General features: G+C 43.7%; 2 protein-coding genes across 3 annotated transcripts in view; both read left to right on the top strand.

The window, feature by feature from the left end:
• The first annotated feature begins 1,423 nt into the window (after positions 1–1,423).
• On the top strand, positions 1,424–9,608 carry LOC116379435 (monocarboxylate transporter 9). 2 transcript variants are annotated; one of them, XM_031841404.1, is made up of 6 exons: positions 1,424–1,656; positions 2,401–2,658; positions 3,948–4,091; positions 6,010–6,105; positions 6,817–7,695; positions 7,958–9,608. In XM_031841404.1, exons 2-6 carry the CDS (start codon positions 2,460–2,462, stop codon positions 8,140–8,142), a joined length of 1,503 nt encoding a protein of 500 aa, XP_031697264.1. In that variant the 5' UTR covers positions 1,424–1,656; positions 2,401–2,459; the 3' UTR covers positions 8,143–9,608. The 2 variants fall into 2 exon arrangements, with proteins under 2 accessions (XP_031697264.1, XP_031697258.1); XM_031841398.1 differs by lacking the exon at positions 1,424–1,656 and adding an exon at positions 1,678–2,279.
• Positions 9,609–9,686: 78 nt separating this feature from the next.
• LOC116379425 (protein FAM13A-like) overlaps positions 9,687–18,066 on the top strand; it is a 16,015-nt gene continuing 7,635 nt past the window's right edge. Inside the window, exons 1-8 of the mRNA XM_031841387.1 lie at positions 9,687–10,080; positions 10,606–10,807; positions 10,980–11,189; positions 11,905–12,085; positions 13,376–13,547; positions 14,188–14,309; positions 17,288–17,512; positions 17,702–17,822. Coding sequence (XP_031697247.1) covers positions 10,051–10,080; positions 10,606–10,807; positions 10,980–11,189; positions 11,905–12,085; positions 13,376–13,547; positions 14,188–14,309; positions 17,288–17,512; positions 17,702–17,822 — 1,263 coding nt within the window. The 5' untranslated portion in view covers positions 9,687–10,050. The remainder of the gene's footprint in view (positions 10,081–10,605; positions 10,808–10,979; positions 11,190–11,904; positions 12,086–13,375; positions 13,548–14,187; positions 14,310–17,287; positions 17,513–17,701; positions 17,823–18,066) is intronic.

Genomic DNA, 18,066 nt, shown 5'->3' with positions numbered 1-18,066 from the left:
CCTCTGCTTTTTCTTCTGACTTTCACTGTGTTGCTGACCTGAGGTTATGAGAATCTGTGCTATCACATGATGATATAACTTTGTTATGCTGCTGCAATGTGACCAAGAGCAATTATTCTCTCTCCTTTCACACAAGAAGATTTCTCTGTAACCAACATCGGGCTTGTGTTCATTTAACTGTAATTAAAAAACATGTTTAGTCGACTACTTGGGTGTTTCTCTGCAGAATCAGGATTGTTTTTAAGTTGGAGTCAACTAAACTCCACCAAGTTTTGTTGATCTTAATTTCGTGGAGCAATATTAATTCAAGCTATTCTGTCAGTGTGTGCCTATAATTTACTTATGTTTCCTTGGATACATCTATTTCATTTTACCACTCTGTGTTTATGTGTGCCTATACTCTTTATCTACTACTCTTCATTGGCAGCTCATCCTCCATACCTGCAAATGTGGGGTTCCTCAGGGTTCGGTTATAGGTCCATTTCTCTTCTGTCTTTACATGCTCCCAACGGGAAGAATCATCCAATCTCCTTACATTCATTTTCACATACGCTGATGATATACACATCCATGCCTCTCAATTCACAAAATCAGGCAGATTTAACTCAATTACAAAACTATCTCCAAGACATTAAAGACAATAATTTCCTTCAGTTAAATGAGGACAAGACAGATCCTGCTCTTTACACAAGGACTAAGCATATCCTATAGTCATCTATCTCCCCTCTTGTTGCCTATTCATGTATCACTCTTATATTCCTTAATGTTCAATCACCTTGTTGTTATGTTTTAGTGAAGGGCAGGCCAATTAAGACTATTTTATGAGTTGTGTGCATGTAGCCTATTGCTTTAATCAAAGCTCACCACGGAGAGGACTCCAAGCAGTGCACCCTGCTGGCACAGTGTGTTGCTATTGGTATTACCATCCATCAACCGGTTCAGACTGGACTCATGGCAATAGGTTCACGGAGAGTACCCACACCCAGCCCCCATCGTCAGCACATGAACCCCCCCAACTTTCAGCTATACCAGGCAGAAGTATATTTAGATAAGTTAATTCATTTTGTACATGATTGTTCTAATTATTATTTTAACGTTTCAATTACTTTGTGAGGTGCTGTATAGCAAGAAGATAAGTAAAATAGTTTTGTGTCTGTTCATACGCGGGTCTGTATGTGTGCAGCCTCCTTATTGACTTTTCAATGACTTGAGATTAAAGATGTAGCCCAGAGAAAAACAAGAAGCACGTATAAGGCTGTGGCCACAGCCTCCACATCACCGTCTGCCCGGATGAACTCTGTGCTCTTCTGTTTGCGGTGCGCTCCAGGCGCGCAAAAAGGAAGCAGCGCGTTTCCTCCTGTAGCTGCGTTCAAGCTGCTGCTGGACCAGCAAGAACAGCTTTGAACCGGTTTTTGTCGCCGGCTACAAAGCAGTATGAAAAGGATGCATAATGCGCATTGATGAAGCAGAGCGCTGTCTTGACACACGAGCGTCACAGATTCAAGCTCCGCAGCATCCGTGTGCGATGCTTTTTTGTTTATGTCATTTGTAGGGATTTTTGTAAGAAGGGATTTTTAATAGGGAAACCCTACATGGAAAGTTCCCGTAGAGCGCGCAGCTCTGCAGGGTCCTGCTGCTGTTTTTATAGATGCTGAGGTGAGTGTCGCATGTGTTTCTAACAAACATATCAAGCGCAACATGCCCGTGTTTGTATTAAAGTGATAGGATAACATATGATGAGGAAATGCGGTTGTTGTTGGTGAATAAAGAAGATCGTTTGAATCATACAGTAATTTTCTTCAGGATATTATTGTCTTTTAATTTCAATAAAAAAGTAGACTATATACTGTCAACATGCTGTAAGCCTGCTTTGTAGGAAAATACATCTGAAATGTGAGGAGTTTTGCACCAACTCCCCTATAAGATGCCGCATTGTAAACAAAGTGCGACCAAATGGAGTTAATGCTGCCGCAGTGATGTATAAAGTTGCTCTGGGCTACAAATTATTTATGAAAGGTCTGAAAAACTTAGGTCAGCATAGGAGACAGGCCTCTCCCATATGGCTGAGGATCAGAGCTGAATCATAGAGGGGGGCACAAAGCAGTGCAGCTTTCTTTACTTTCCCCACCTCCAAGGTGTGGTTAAATGGAGACAGGAACAAAAAGGGCAGTTGCCTATGGGTAAGTTCCAGTCGGTCTGTGTTCAGGACCTCACACAGGTGGCCTGCCTGTTTGTCCAGGCTAAGTGCTGCAGCAGCCTTCCCTGCATCAAAGCTTTAAGTAAGTGCATATTTTGGAAGCTATTATAGGTCCAGTTTAAAAATACTGTTCTATAACTAACGTGATCGTTTAATTATTTTTTACTGTCAAACTTACGACTGTATGTGTTTGTCATTCCTAGGAGCCTCTTCTCTGTCAAAGCTGTAGCAGATCCCAGTGGGCGGCAGTAGCATCAGCACCATGTCTCAGTCTACCGAGTTGCTGGACGGAGGCTGGGGATGGGTGATTGTTGTGGCCTCCTTCATGGCCCAGCTCCTGGCCTATGGATCACCCCAGTCAGTGGGCGTCCTGTACCCGGAGTGGCTGCATGCCTTCCAGGAGGGCAAAGGCATGACGGCCTGGGTGGGCTCCCTTGTGGCTGGTGTGGGACTGATAGCCAGTGAGTAGCACACACTGTTATAATGTAATACTCCTTAACATGGGTCTACTTAAGGGGTTAAATTGCCAAAATAGATGGCATTTGAATTAGATCAGCGAGGGTGCGGATATTGCTGTGAAGTTTTGGAGTCATGTTAGAGAGATAGATGGTGAAAACTGTGTGTAATCTTTCAGCAAGTTTCCCCCTTAGTTTATCTGATAATTATATGCTGAGTAGTAAATTGGTGTTTTGGCATTGCATGCCATTATGGGCAATATATTTGCTGACGTGTGATTTAGGGGGATATACTCTCTGTTTAGTGCCAACAGTAGAGCACTAAACACTCACCTTTACACCTATCTTCCTTCCATTTCCATCTCAATCATTGTACCACATGATGCCATGCCACTGATAACAAAGCAGACACAATGCTTGCTCAAAGTCTGAACAATGACTGCCATGTAATGAGGAAATACAACCCATCATCAAGGAATATGTTTACTGTAGCTTAAGGTGTTAACAAGTTATAGTTACTGTAATGTTTCAACAGGATGGAGAGAAACGGCAGTGTCATGTCAGAGAGGGGCACTTTGTGGCTCCCTGAGCAGAGTTGCTGTTATTGATTTTCTCGAAGAGCAAAGCAATTGCAAGTCATCCATGCTATGAATGCGGGAGGATCACTTAGCCTTTAATCTGCCCATAAAGGGATGAAAAGAAAGACAGATTTGAGGAACAGATAGGGAAGAAACACTGAGTCATAACAATGACTGAATTTGTTGAGCAATTCTGTGAGTACTTGATGCATATAAGAAAAGAGAAAAAGCAAATAGAAAATGCAAATCCACGGTAAAAGCTGGCGTGTGAACAAACAAACTTTTCATGAATGTCTGAAATGATTATAAAGATATGCTCCAAGACTGTGTTGAGCAAACAGGGTCGGTGATAGTGGTCTTGGTTGACATTTCCATCTAAGGCAGCGCTCACTCGCCAGCCTGGTTTCTTGCTGTCCTCTTTCTCAAAGAGGTGAAAATCTTGATTGGACTGATCTGGCCTCGGGCGCAGCCAAGTCCTCGACACGTGTCCCAGCTGTCAGACCGCTGCAGCACTGCAGTTTCTGTAGCACTTTGTTAGAGGGAAGGAAACATTAGATGTCACATGATGAATGAGTTGATTTTCACAGGAACTGTTTCTTATCCAGAATACAACAAGTCAAGCAACACAATATCATCACTATCCCTTGTTCCCTGATTATTTTTGTTCCTCCGTCACTCACTTTTTCTCCTTTTTGTATCTATACTCTTCTCCCTCAGGTCCTGTCTGCAGTGCCTGTGTGGACAACTTTGGGGCTCGTCCCGTGACCATCTTCAGTGGCGTAATGGTGGCGGGCGGCCTGATGCTCAGTGCCTTTGCTCCAAATGTCCAGTTCCTCATCTTTTCCTATGGGATCGTGGTTGGTAAGGAAACACTTGATGATAACCTTGGGGGGGCCATCTACCTGGGTGTTTTTAGGCTACTCTAACAGATACATGCCTGCAAAGCTAATGCTAACAGCCCATCAGATAGAGGCTTGGGTCTTGTCAGTGTGAAAAAAAAGAGTTTGATGTCTCTTTGGTAATGGTGTTACCTGAGCTTCTTATCCCTCTAATATCTAGTGTCTCCTAACAAATTGCATAATGATTTTAAAGAAGCAGGGGCACATGCAACGTTCAACTCTTACGCAACATCAGAGGCTGACTTTATCCTAAATTACCAGTTGAATGAATACCATTTCCACTGAAAGTATGTAGAATCACAAAAAGGACATGGATCCCCATGTGATGCTTTATTGCCTCTGCAGCCTCACCAGTGTGCATGCGTGGGCCCAACACCACCTCCATCCATCCATTTTCCTCCGCTTATCCGGGGTCGGGTCGCGGTGGCAACAGGCCAAGCAGGCTGACCCAGACTTCCCTCTCACCGGCAACATGTTCCAGCTCATTCTGGGGGATCCCGAGGCGTTCCCAGGCCAGCTGGGAGATGTAATCCCTCCAGCGTGTTCTGGGTCTTCCCCGGGGTCTCTTCCCAGTTGGACGTGCCTGGAAAACCTCCAGTGGGAGGCGTCCAGGAGGCATCCTAATTAGATGCCCGAACCACCTCAGCTGACTCCTTTCGACGCGAAGGAATAGCGGCTCGACTCCAAGCTCCCTCCTGATGACCGAGCTCCTTACCCTATCTCTAAGGCTGAGCCCGGCCACCCTACGGAGGAAGCTCATTTCGGCCGCTTGTAACCGTGACCTTGTCCTTTCGGTCACGACCCAGAGTTCGTGACCATAGGTGAGGGTAGGAACGTAGACCGAGTGGTAAATTGAGAGCTTTGCCTTCCGGCTCAGCTCCCTCTTCACCAAGACGGTCCGGTGCAGCGCCTGCTTTACTGCTGCAGCCGCACCGATCCGTCTGTCGATCTCCCGCTCCATCTTACCCTCACTCGTGAACAAGACCCCGAGATACTTGAACTCCTTCGCTTGAGGTAGGCACTCCGTCCCCACCTGGAGGGAGCAATCCACCGGTTTCCGGCAGAGCACCATGGCCTCAGATTTGGGGGTGCTAACTCTCATCCCCGCCGCTTCACACTCGGCTGCAAACCGCCCCAGTGAATGCTGGAGGTCACAATCCGAGGAGGCTAACAGGACCACATCATCTGCAAACAGCAGAGAGGCGATCCCGAGACCCCCGAACCTGACGTTCTCCACCCCCAGGCTGCGCCTAGATATCCTGTCCTTGAAAGTCACGAACAGGACCGGAGACAAATGGCAGCCCTGGCGGAGGCCAACACCCACCGGGAACGTGTCTGACTTATTGCCGAGAACACCAACACCACCTGTTATCGTGCATTAAGTGACAGCTCAGCTGTGCTTAATCCCGGTGAACCCTTCACAGTCAGCACTGCCTTTCTCACAGGCATCACTGGAGAGGGTATGCCATGCATATTTGAAGACAGTTATTTATATTTAGAGATGCCCTTAGATGTTGGCAGTGGCTGTACATCCACGTGCAGCTTGTTTACTGCTCATCATATGCTTCTTTTATGTTTTGCCGACTGCATTGCGCTAGAAACCCTATGCACATTACACTGCAAGGATTTCCTGAGTTCATCCGCTGAAATACACAGTGCACAATGTTGTTGTGCAAAGTAGTGGACTAATATACATATTTCTAGAATTTTGAAGAAATGCAAGTGGCCTTTATACAACACATTTTCCTGACATGCACTGTACAATTGAATTCCCATTGCTGTGTTTTTGTTGTGAAAGGGAAAATCTTTTGCCCTTTTCACCTGAGTTAATATAAATTCTTCTTCTTCTTCTGTCTGTCCTTTTCTCCTCTCTACCATAGGCCTGGGTTGTGGTCTGGTCTACGCAGCCACGTTGACAATCACCTGTCAATATTTTGACAAGAGACGTGGCCTTGCCCTCGGCATTGTCACCACAGGTATTGCCGCACTCCCCCTCTGCCCTGCGCTCACTTGGTGCACACCCGTTCTTCATGCTCACTGCTTACATGTATGAGCTGTTGGGAGCCTTTGGATGCTAAGGTAAACACCTGTAGTGTAGCAAAGGCAGAGTCTTCTCTTAGGTAGGTAAGTGGACTGGTGACCAGTGACTAGATCTGTTTTGGGAGGTTTATTAGTAGCACCCAAAGTTTATCTTTAAAGTTTACTGAACTACTGAGCTATCTCAAAGTCTGGATATTAGTCATTTAACATCTTATGAAAATCTTGTTCCTGCTGACCTCCAATAGTTTAACCTTACTGTCGTGATGTAGAGGTGTACTCAAGGGTGTGTCAGTACACTCTGACATCATTGTTGGGTTTGGTCAGAGGTGAAACAGACTTCAAACTTTCAACCAGATGTTTGATTTCCATCCCAGTGGAAGGTTAGTCTTTAACATTATTAAAGCCACCATGTAGAATCGGAACATTTCTGGCTTTGGCGCCTCCCAGTATAAAAAAATATGGATACAACCCGTGAACACAGAGATGGTTTTTAAAACCATGTTTTTTAATCAAGATGGTCAAAAAGACTCATGCCATCAGCAGAATTTAAAAGGTGCCGTACTCTTCAGAATATGGCTTTAATTTGTATTGATTGATCTGTCCTTTTCTTACAAAAACTGAAGTTTTGTCTACCTCTGTTCCCCCAGGCACAAGTGTTGGAGCGTTCATCTATGCCTCCGCTCAGAACGAGCTGATCGTGTTGTTCGGCCTGGATGGCTGCCTGCTAATCATCGGAGCGGTAGCACTAAACCTCATGGTCTGCGCGGGCTTCATGAGGCCCCTTAACATGCCAGGGTACTACCTCAAACAGAAGGCCGCCCTGGAACGCAACACAGAGGAGCAGCTTTTCGAGAAGCCCCCGTTGGATGACCTGAAGATCACTGCAGGTTCCACCTCAACCACTACAGAGAAAACTCTCACGGTGAAAGAGTTGCTCATCACCGTTGATTCCAAAGACTTGGCCGTTCAGACAGAGAAGAAGAAAGGGGGCCTCCTGGCTGGGTTGACCATCATGAAAGTCATCAAGAAGAAGCAACAAGCTTACTATAAGTACATGCACTCCATGTACGAGATCATGCAGGACCAAGCCATGGTGTCCTTCTGTATTGCCATCTTCCTGTTCAGCCTGGGGGCGTTCCCTCCTGTGCTCTTTATAGAGGACGTGGCTCAGACTCAAGGACTCATTGAAGAAGTTAGTGTCATTCCTCTGGTATCAATAGGGGCCATTGCCACTTGTGTGGGTAAACTAGCGCTGGGTACGCTGGTGGACATCCGGTGGATTAACGGCATGTATCTGTATGGCTTCACAATGTTTGCTGGAGGTCTGGCACTGCTCTGTATCCCTAGCACTAAAAGTTATCTGGGACTGCAGATCCTGTCTGTCGTCCTGGGTTTCTTCTCTGGAAACTGGTCTCTCACCTCCTACATCACCACTAAGATTGTCGGCTTGGACAGACTGACACAAGCCCACGGCATCCTCATGTTCTTCGGGGGATTTGGGATCATGCTCGGACCCCCTGTTGTCGGTAAGAGAGCTGTATCTTGCTACACCAGCAATTATTGGTTAGATACAAGTGGTACAGATATTATTTTTTTGTGCATGGATAAACTCTTGTCGTAAGGCCATGTTGTCAGAGACATTTCAAAAGTCAGAATGTTAAATCAGGCAGGCAGAGCAAAGAAAAGGGCATTCAATAAGGAACCAGCTTGTCATTATTTAGCTGACTGGTGTATATGTCAGGAATTCCTGCTGACTCTGCTCACACTGTTTCTCTCATCTGTTTCCAGGGTGGTTCTTTGACTGGACACAGTCATATGACTTGGCTTTCTACTTTAGTGGGGGCTGTGTGGAGCTGGGAGCATTAATTTTATTTCTGCTCAACCTTCCCTGCTGGAACAGGAAGCACTCGGAGAACGACAGACCGGATGTCCATTACACCAGCAACTGTGAAAAAGTTGCCTCTGTAGCCTGAATATAAGCACCTTTCAGAAGGACATAAATCCTTTCCCTTACTGCCCAGCAACTGTCCTCTGATAAACTACACACAAAAACCTTCTGGGAGGAATTTTCTGTCTTTGACTTTACAGGAGTTTCCTCCTTGCTTTTGCTGCCAGGTTCTAATATACCAAAATACTTGCCAGAGGTTTTGAAATACAGGCCTTTCTTCTGTACTTCGCCTGCATTTCTCAGGTTCAAACCATATACTGCAGATCTTTTTAAAGGTTTGCCTCTGATGCCTGTGTTGATTTTTTTATTTTTATTATTGCCTCATTTTACGAGGCCAACTGAACAATATTGTTCAACTCCCAAATTCAATATTGTGTTTGTGTAAACACAGGTTTTCACTTTACTGTAGCTTTGAAAAAAAGACATGGTTCCATTCATAATACCTGGGAGAAAAACATTGGGTGTTACTTTAACAGAATAACAACATTAGAAACCACTCTGCAAATGCACAACAATCTCCCAGGAATCTTACTGGAACAGAAAATACAGGGATTGGAACGAGGGAGGGGGGCGCTTTTTTGGTAATTGTTATTATAGCAACACATTTCTATTTGGTATTTTTTTTTTATTGTATATCTTAATTACACAACCATGTATCTTTCCAAAGCATAAATTACAGTCAATGCCTGTCAACACATAATGCCTGTTGGAACAATACAAAAGCCTTGCTTTATAGATCATTTTTGAGTTCCACATACCTCCTGTGTCTACATCAGGTAGAGACTTTTTGAATAAGTTATGCTCATTCAAAAATATGTAAAAACACAGAAGAGATTCTACTGTGTTTTGAACCTTAACAGCATGTTGATTATCTTTGTGGCATGATCATCATGACCTCTGCTAGCATTGATTTTGACCAGGCTGGTCCTTTTCCATCACTGTTGTGTGTGGTATATATTTATGTTTACGTCGTGTGTGTATGTGTCTGCACACGCATGTTCGCATATGTGCACAGGATTGTGCGTGTGCATTGTTTGATAAACTTTTGTGTTAGCACTAGTTTGTAAAATCCTATGTGCTGGTGACTTATATATGCACAAAACCGGCCATATAGCTGTAATAAACTGTTTTTGTTTAAGTTGTAAGTTGATTATTGTGATCCTAATTGTAATAAATACATTGCAATAGGCTTTTAGAATCACTTGAATGTTGTTAAAGACACCAATACAAATGTATTTTTTTTGATAGTTCTAGTTTCAGGCATAAGGGTACATCTGGGACAATAGCGTTTGCTTATTGTGTTTGAAGAGGGGATTGACAAGGTGCAGAGGAGGTGCAATTAGTACTGACCTAGAAGAGACAGCATGTTTGGCTGTCACCTCTTAGCCACTCGGTATTTTGTATGCCAGTATTACACTATTTATGTATGTTATTGTTTTATTATATCAGTTTATTTAAAAAAAAAGTGCCAATAAAAGATATTTGGATTAATGATAGTGAGTGTCAAGGTTTGTGACGTATTTATCATGGAGTCTGGACCACAACCTTGCGGCCATATTTGTGAGCTGCAAACGACCGCACTGTTGGAGAAGAAGCTCCCATGAAAATATAAAAAATAAAACATGTCTGCTTTCCCTTCTCCTGGCAACCCCAGGACGAGTCACCATGGTTACACGGGTGTCACGTGACTGGCAACGTAAACACGAGCGGTGGTGAAGCAAGCTATCCGTACATCTAGCTAGCCGTACTCCATCACAACAGCGTTTATTTACACATACTGTGAGCGCAACGTTGGGATGTAAGGGCGATGGCAGTGATTATTCGTCGTGCGTCGGAATTTCCGAGCGTTTCTCGGAGTGGTTCATCATGTCGAGGAGGGGAAAATACTTCTACAATTGGAGAGAAATGGAGAGTTTTCCTGTGAGCTGAAAAAATGGGAGCAAGCGCTTCAGTGTCGCTCTGTGTAAGTTTAACTGCTAAGTTATTTTGTTACATTCCTCGGTGTTTTAGAGTCCATTGCCCAACCGATTTCGCCTTGTTTGGGGCAGCTAATGGGGTTAAAGACAGCTAACCTGACGCTAACTGTTGCTGTGACATGGACATCTGCAGCATCTGGTGTCTGTGACTTTGACTTGACAAGCGAGTTGAATGTACATTTACACGTTTTATCGAGGAAACGTAGTGTATCATTTTATTGTTAATCAAGTAATTATTTCTCACACACACACACACTTCTCGGTCTACTGATTATGTTTTGCAACACTCACTGCCCACACACACACACACACACACACACACACGCACGCACACACCACACAACACTGATCAAGTCATGAAGTGGATACTTTTACATCTCATATGTGTTTGGGATTTATCCTTTTTTTGAAACGTCTCTGTCCATCCAGGAATGTGACTATTGTAAGTAAATGATGGGACAATATGCTTTGTGTATGAGTCATCTGTTGCATGCCCTCTTCTTTTTATGCAGAGTGACCCGTCCTCAGTGAGAATCCTGAGGCCAAGTGCTAAGGTCAGTCCAGAGCCGATTGCTCCCACCCTGGTTTCAGAGCCTGAACTGTCCGCCAGGTGTGTGTTTGGTGTTGCCTTTGAAACACTGAGAGAGCGAGGGCAGATGGTTTGTGGAATACCCCTTGTGCTCAGAGACATGGTGGAGTTCCTCCATACGAAGGGTAATTGAGGCACATCCTTGCTACTCTTGTTCTGTTACTCCTCTGCTCCTCTTTCATTCACTTTTATCACATCCCTGTTTCCTTCTCCTATCTTTATCTTGCTCTCTCAATGCAAAACAATACTCAAACGTGATGTGTATGTGTGTAATGATGTCTTGTTTTATTATTACAGGAATGCACCACAGAGGTCTGTTCCGCCTGTGTGGGTCGGTGGTGCGGACCACGAAGCTGAGGCAGAGATGGGACCGTGGAGAAAAGGTGGACTTGGAGCATGAGGAAGATGTCTCCACTGTGGCCTCGCTCCTCAAGCTCTTCCTTCGGGAAATGCCCACCGCCATAGTTCCCGAACCCCAGCGCGAACAGCTGGTTCTGAGCCTCACAGGTACTAGGAGAGCATGTTCGACTGGCATTATTGGGTTAATCAGGAGGATACCACAGCAAGTCAGACATAAGATACATTTGTTTGTTGTTTTGGGTTTGGTGAGTTCTGCTGTTGCAACGTCGGCACATGTTCAGGGTTAAGCGATACAAGTTACATCTAAAAAGAACAACATGATGAATTGCCACAACATTTGTAAGTGTCACTTATCTCAAGAGACTGAATCGCTCAAAGATTCAGCATCAATATTCAATTTGTTTTGACATTTTAATCAAAGTCTGTCTGAGGACGCATGGGCTGGTTGTAGCAGCGGTGATCTGCACTCTGCTGAGTCAGCCTTTGTAGTTTTAATTGGGTTGAGGTTGATCCAGGAAAAGAGAACTGAGGAGCCGTGTGGTTAGAAATCCAAGACACTTTGTGATGCTGAATGTACATTATATAATTATTAGTAATAAAATTGGATTCTTGTACTGCTATTAATTATAAGTGAGATGTCCAGCAATTAGTCTCCTTGCTCTACAGTCATTTAAATGAATGAATGTATTAAGCTGCTTATATTCTTTAATTTCATGTACTGTTTAAGGCTTATAAGAGTGTGTTAACATACTGTGTAATATGAATCTGAGGCTGGTTACAGTGTGTATTCATAGATACCAAAGACTCATGATTTAAAGTGCATTTTAATGAATGCTTCTGTGATGTTTCTGCTTATTTCTAGGATATGCAGATGAGGCAGAGATGAACCGGTCTCTGAGAGAAAACCTTTGCCATCTCCCTGATGGCAACCTCATTATTTTGTCTTACCTCATCCACTTCCTATCCAGAGTGGCCGCTCACAGCCAATCAAATCACATGCCTGTGAAAAGTCTGGCAACCGTCTTTGGGCCTTGCATATTTCAGTAAGTTGCTGGTGTTGGTGCCACATTTAAATCCTCTCCAGACCTGTGCTGGGACACCAGATTCCTGCCATCAAATCAGCACAGCCTGAGTAGACTTAACTCACATTAAGCTTCAGCTGACAGTTGGTTTACTGGATTTTAAGACAGTAAGTTTTTAGTTAGTTTTGAAGACGTGTAGCTGGATTTCTCTAAAAGTACCACAAAGCACCAATGTTCCCTTCACAGTTAGTGGTTATAGGCTCTCTTCAAGCTTCTTTGTCACATCCAGATGGAATAAGAAACTTTTTGTCAGCTTCAGTGGTTGGTCTTCTGTTACATTTTTCCACAGCTTCACTTCTAAGTTGCGGTGGAGTCAGATTTTTCCAGGAAATGGGTGTGGCTGATAACACAGAGGATGGCACACACAAAGACAGACCGATATAACAAGAGGTCATCAGGATACTGCTCCCCTCCTGTTACCGCTATCACTGTAAACATTGTCACACTTATAGTTAGACTTGTATTGTTTCAGTTGTTGCCACAGAGGAAAGGATGTATTCCGTTCAATCAACAACCTTTCAAAGTCTTCCCACATCCCTCGATCGCCCCGTCTCATCTGTGCCAGCCTTGTTTTCTCCGAAAGTTAACGGCATGACAGTGGAATGTTGTGTTAGTCACGCTGTGTGTGTGTGAGGGGAAAATGTCAGATGATTATAGCCGGGAGAGGGAGAGTTGTTTAGGGGGTGCGGAGTTGGGAGCAGATGCTTCGGAAAAATTGTGTGGGGGGGGGGAGAGGGGTTAGGTTGCTGTAGCTGCAGCTGCAGAGAGCTGGAGAATGTCCTAGGTTATATTTTTCTGGTTATAAAGGCATGAGAAGACTAGCGGAGGAAAAGAGGAATGTTATCATGGTGTGAATGAAAATGATTAAAGAGAGAATGAGAAATACATGCTCACATTTGACACTTCCTCTTCCCTGTATGCTATGTTGACCTCTACCTACCATGTATACACCGTAGTGGACAATTTCAACCACGGCATGGCTCATTACAAACTAACAGCTGCTTCAAGGTAAACATGTGACCACTATTTTGGTCTGAGGTGGGGCTTACCTCCATATTGAGAATGTTACGTCACATCTCACAATTTCAATCTTTTTTCTTGAGTGTAGATTTTGACTCACCTAATGCAGTCTGACCAGTTGGTCTCAGTTCCCTTCCACTAGATGGAACCCTTTTCCATTATGTTGACTCTTATTAATAGAGGACCATTTTGAACATATAGTACATGTGACATTGTGTTGTCTTTGTGCAGTGTTCCCTCAGGTCCCCGGATGCTGGAGGAGCAGTATGTGTGTAACAGCCTGTTGCTTCATCTCCTGAGGCATCAGAAGGTTCTCTTTCCAATCCATGCCGAGGACACAGTGGCCTCCTCAATCACCTCCTCCTCCCCCCCTCCTACTCTATCTGCTCTTTCACACTTTGAGGTAACCCGTGTTTTTTTTCTCCTTCCTTTGACAGAAATTGTTACATCACTGATTGCTTTTCTGTGGTCTGTACTTTTTTTGATTACGTCTTTCCAACAAACAGAACTATTTTATCTGTTATCTTCTTACTGGTGCACTATGTAGAGGGTATCAGCAAGTCGTGAAAAGTATATTCGGTCTTTTCTTGTCGTAACAGTACCATTATGTATAAATATCTTTTGCGTGCGGTTGCGGGGTATATCGGGGAGATTACACACCTGTAAACTAGAAGTGGGATTGCTGCATCAGTGGACTGTGCAGTAGCTGTTCAATCCTCTTTTGTGGAGTCTGAGTCATCACCATCAGACCTGTAGCAAACCCTGCTGCTACTGCTAGCCACATTAGCTTTGGATAAAGCTTTTCCACTTATCTGGTTCCTGGCCGTGTTAAATGATTAATTACATTACTTGGTATTATTGATATGTTCAACATAAAATTGCATTCTCTGTGGTATTAAAAAGTCTACAGTCAAGTCTACAGTAAATGCATAACGATAAAGCAAAAAAAAGCTTTGAGGTTTTGTTATGGTGTGTGTGTGCGTGTGTGTGTGTGTGTGTGTGTGTGTGTGTGTGTGTGTATTTACTCTTTTTGTCCTCGGTAGGTCCGATCCAGCAGATGTCACTCTGAGCAGAGTAGTGTGGAGAGTTTGGAGGGAGAGATCTCTTCCATCTCAGCGACCAGTGCTTTTAATCAAACAATACAGATGCAGTGTCAACTCAACAGGTACTATCGTTACCTTAGCATCTGTAACCTTGTCATTGCACTCGACAGACAGACATCACTGAATAGTCATGTGGAATGAATATACACAAGCCCCTCCCTTCTAAATCTTGTCCCGGGGGATTATTTGGACCTGCATTTCACTCTGTATTCAGCTGTTGCATGTTCAGCTGATTTCTGATTGCAAATATAAAAAATAGCTCCACAGTGTTGCTGCTTGAAGGAACAGAGAAATGGGACAATGGCGAATTGGTCCCCCAGACAGAATCTACATACTAGCTGCCATCTGCTTGTTGGGAACTTTTCCCACTCGCAACTCTGAGGCTGCTGTGCTCTTTCCTATTTTTAAATTGTTGCCACAAGGTTGCAGCCGTCAAAGTTCATTTATTTATTGTCTACTATTGTCCACCCCTAGTCAGCATGCAACATGGCATTCACGTGCATTTGCTAATTCATTTCGTGGCTGTCGTCCACGTGACAGTATGTCAGTATAGTTGTGTGTCTGGTATCTTAATTTGTGTTTGTGTGTGGACGGGAGATCTGCTTGAAGTTAATGGAGGTAAAGACTTGTTCCTCTTGTTTACTTTATGATGATGCAGATCTGTCCTCGGTGGAATTCAGGTCAATGAGGATGTTATTCCAAAATATGCATGACGTATTACTCATAAATCCTTGTGAACTACTGGCAAAATTTGATATGAAGATCATAGAAATATCTAAAGGTCGGAGCCGTCAGACTGGCCAGACTGTAATTTAACTACTCTGTACGCTACGTGTCTGTTTAAAGAGGAGTCATCAGGTGGCATGACATGTGCAGAATGTGTGTGTGTGTGTGTGTGTGTGTGTGTCTGTGTGTCTTTTACAGCTTAGATGGGGTGAAAGGGTTGGTGGCCGTCTCAAGTCTTTGCATTGCAGCACACCGACAGACACAACCTTGTATTTGTTTCCACAGCTTTAGCAGGCATAAGAAGCTGCATCATCAGCTGTCTGTCCTTTAGATCTGATGTATTGTCTGAATTCCTCTTTCGTTGTTAGTCTGAGTTTCCTCACCTGTATGTGGGTTTGAACATGTATTTTGCTCTTGTGTTTATTTACTTGTTCTTCATGACAAGTGCAGCAGCACAGGATTCAGACAAAGTTACCATATTTCTCATGGTTCCTTTGTTAAAAAAGGCTTCTCTCAGGTTAAAGTTGCCATTTAAACAAATACAAAATTGGCCCTTTTTCGGTTGTTTTCATTGAGACATGTCAGACTGGGATTTGGATGTTCTTTCTCCAAAAATGCACTTACATGCTGTTCAGTCTGGTTATGTCAGGACCTCTAAGCTTCCCACTAACGTCACAGTCCATATTGATTCTAGTCTAATTATACCTACAAAGGGTTGGATTTCAAAACAAGTGTCTGTTTAATTCTAAGAAAAAGGACAGAGAGTTTTCACTAAGTCATTACTTAAGTAATATCTTACAACGTCTCTAATTTATCCCTAAAATTATCAGTTTTCAGCTCGTTTGGATATGTAGGTCAAGAAATATATGTTATATATAAATGGGGTTTGTTGGTCGATACTCATGAATAATCTTCCCTATGTTGTCAGGTTTTATACATCAGTATTACTCATCAATAATTCTGATTCAACATATCTGTCACCGTTTAAGCTGGCGTGTTTGAGTGTGAATGTATGCGTCTGTGTTGCATTTATTTGTCTATTTGTGTCTCGGGCCTACTTCAACCTCTATTCTAGTGCTAGAACTGGCATTGTTGATCCCAGATATGTGCTGCCCTATGGGAGATTATATCTGGGTCTGCGAGCTTGTGTGTGTGTGTGTGTGTGTGTGTGTGTGTGTGTGTGTGTGTGTGTGTGTGTGCGTGTGCGTGCACCAGTAATTGAAGCGGGTGGGTGAACTCTCTGCCTCCGGGTGTCACTTGTGTTTTTGACCATCAAGCACTCCTCATCTGTGCTCTCTTTTCTTTCTGTCTTTGTTTTTTTCCGTCCCTCTAAAGTAGCAACCTGCTCGCTGTCGTATGTGAATCCGTATTCTAGCTGCTTTGAGTGTAGATGTTTTTGGCAAAGGATGTTTTCTTGTCTCATCTGCTTCAGTGGCAACAACCACGGGTCTACGGTCCTCCTCACGTGAGTGAGATAATGCAACGTGGTCTTTGGACGAAATGTAGTTGCTTTAGAGCGCTCGATAATGCTAAACTATAGTTATGGACACACAAAGAATTCTGTGGTTTGAGAAGCAGTGGCTAATGTGTGCGTCTTGTTAGTTTCTTGCTGCTGCTGTACTGACCCGTCTGCTGTAGGTTACAGCTCGCTTTAAGCAAGTACGTGTGTCGTGTGGTCGAGGCATATCAGTTGTGCTGTTGTCGCCGGGAGCAGCTCCATAGAGCTCCATGAGTCATGTCATAGTGTAGCATTAGATCAAGCACTCCTGATTGATGTTACCTGGTGTGGAGGCCAGCAGTTTTCTCTGGGAATCACAGTTGGACATTCCAGACGTTACTTGATATGCAGATGGTTGCACATGTGTTGTTAGATTTGACATATATTGTGTTCCTGCTAACGTAACATGGATCTATCTTAGTTTTATTCGAGTGCCTCTACTGATTTGGTTGTTTTTTCTTTAGAGTGCTTTTTTGGTACTCAAAGACACTTACGTAAGATAAAGTGATCACACAAGAAGTATACAACACACAATATTAATCACGCATAACAATCAGTAGAAGTAGATTTGAACATGGTGAGGTTGTTGCAGTCCATCTATGAGTGTCTTTGTGTCTTTAAAAGTTTCTTAGATGTCCTCTGTTCTTATTTAAGCCTTATATCTGATCTATAAAGCATTGGTCATTGAATTATTATCCATTACCATATTGTATACATTACACGTAATAAAAGATGCCTCATTAGAAAGTGCTCTTTCCTCCTGTATGTGCACTCCTCTGTCTATCTCACTCTCTCTCTTTCCGTGTCTCTCCATAGTCCTGACGCACTGAGGCAGGGTTGTGACTCCAGCCCTGACGTCAGCGCTGACATTCAGACGCTGATTCCAGACCAGGAGGCTCTGGAGGAGAGAAGGGACAGTACAGAGGCAGGTTGTGTGCTCTCCTGCTCCACTGACCCAGGGTCAGAGCAGCACTCACTCCAGAGCATACCATCCCAAAGCCTCAAGGGGGAGCCAGCGGAGTTGCAGTGTACCACACATGGGTGAGCGCTGTCTCTCCTTTTTTCACACACAGGTGATGTTTTCAGCTGAAATCATTTGACGAGGTGACAGCTGTTCACATAAAACATGTGCCCCCTTCAAGACTCAACCATCCCATACATTTTCATTAAAACAACAATTAGGAATTGTACAGCTCCTCTGCATTTTAATGAGTGTTTATTCATCAACAGGATATTTTCGCAGTACAAGATGCCACCATTCACCTCCAAGTCAATGGAGCCAGAGGAAGAGGAGGAGGAAGAGTTAGAGGACAGGACACCTTCCTCACCCGTTAAAGACGACTGTTCAACGGTGTGCATTGTTGGTTTTCTCTTCTTTGCTTCTTTTCTTTCTTCTCTTTCCCTCTCTTTCCCGGGCTCATTAAACTATCTCCAGCTTTCAGCACTAACACCTCCCGCTGTGAATATCATTGAGCGACTAAACTGTTTCTATGATCTTACACGTTTATATTTAGACCAGATCTCTAAAGATGTGGTGAATTAAATAAGAAACAGTACAGACGTACAGTCACCTGCTGCTCATGCTGCAAAATATA

This window comes from Anarrhichthys ocellatus, unplaced genomic scaffold (genome assembly GCF_004355925.1).
Source record: "Anarrhichthys ocellatus isolate YVR2014 unplaced genomic scaffold, GSC_Weel_1.0 scaffold3, whole genome shotgun sequence".
Lineage (NCBI taxonomy): Eukaryota > Metazoa > Chordata > Actinopteri > Perciformes > Anarhichadidae > Anarrhichthys > Anarrhichthys ocellatus.
This window is presented reverse-complemented; position numbering and strand designations above follow the sequence as displayed.

Bases quoted from the DNA above. Each gene is read 5' to 3' on its own strand.
- LOC116379435 (XM_031841404.1), top strand. From the start codon at position 2,460: ATGTCTCAGTCTACCGAGTTGCTGGACGGAGGCTGGGGATGGGTGATT. The intron at 2,659-3,947 runs GTGAGTAGCACA...CTTCTCCCTCAG, and splicing joins TGGTGTGGGACTGATAGCCA to GTCCTGTCTGCAGTGCCTGT. The intron at 7,696-7,957 runs GTAAGAGAGCTG...ATCTGTTTCCAG, and splicing joins GCTCGGACCCCCTGTTGTCG to GGTGGTTCTTTGACTGGACA.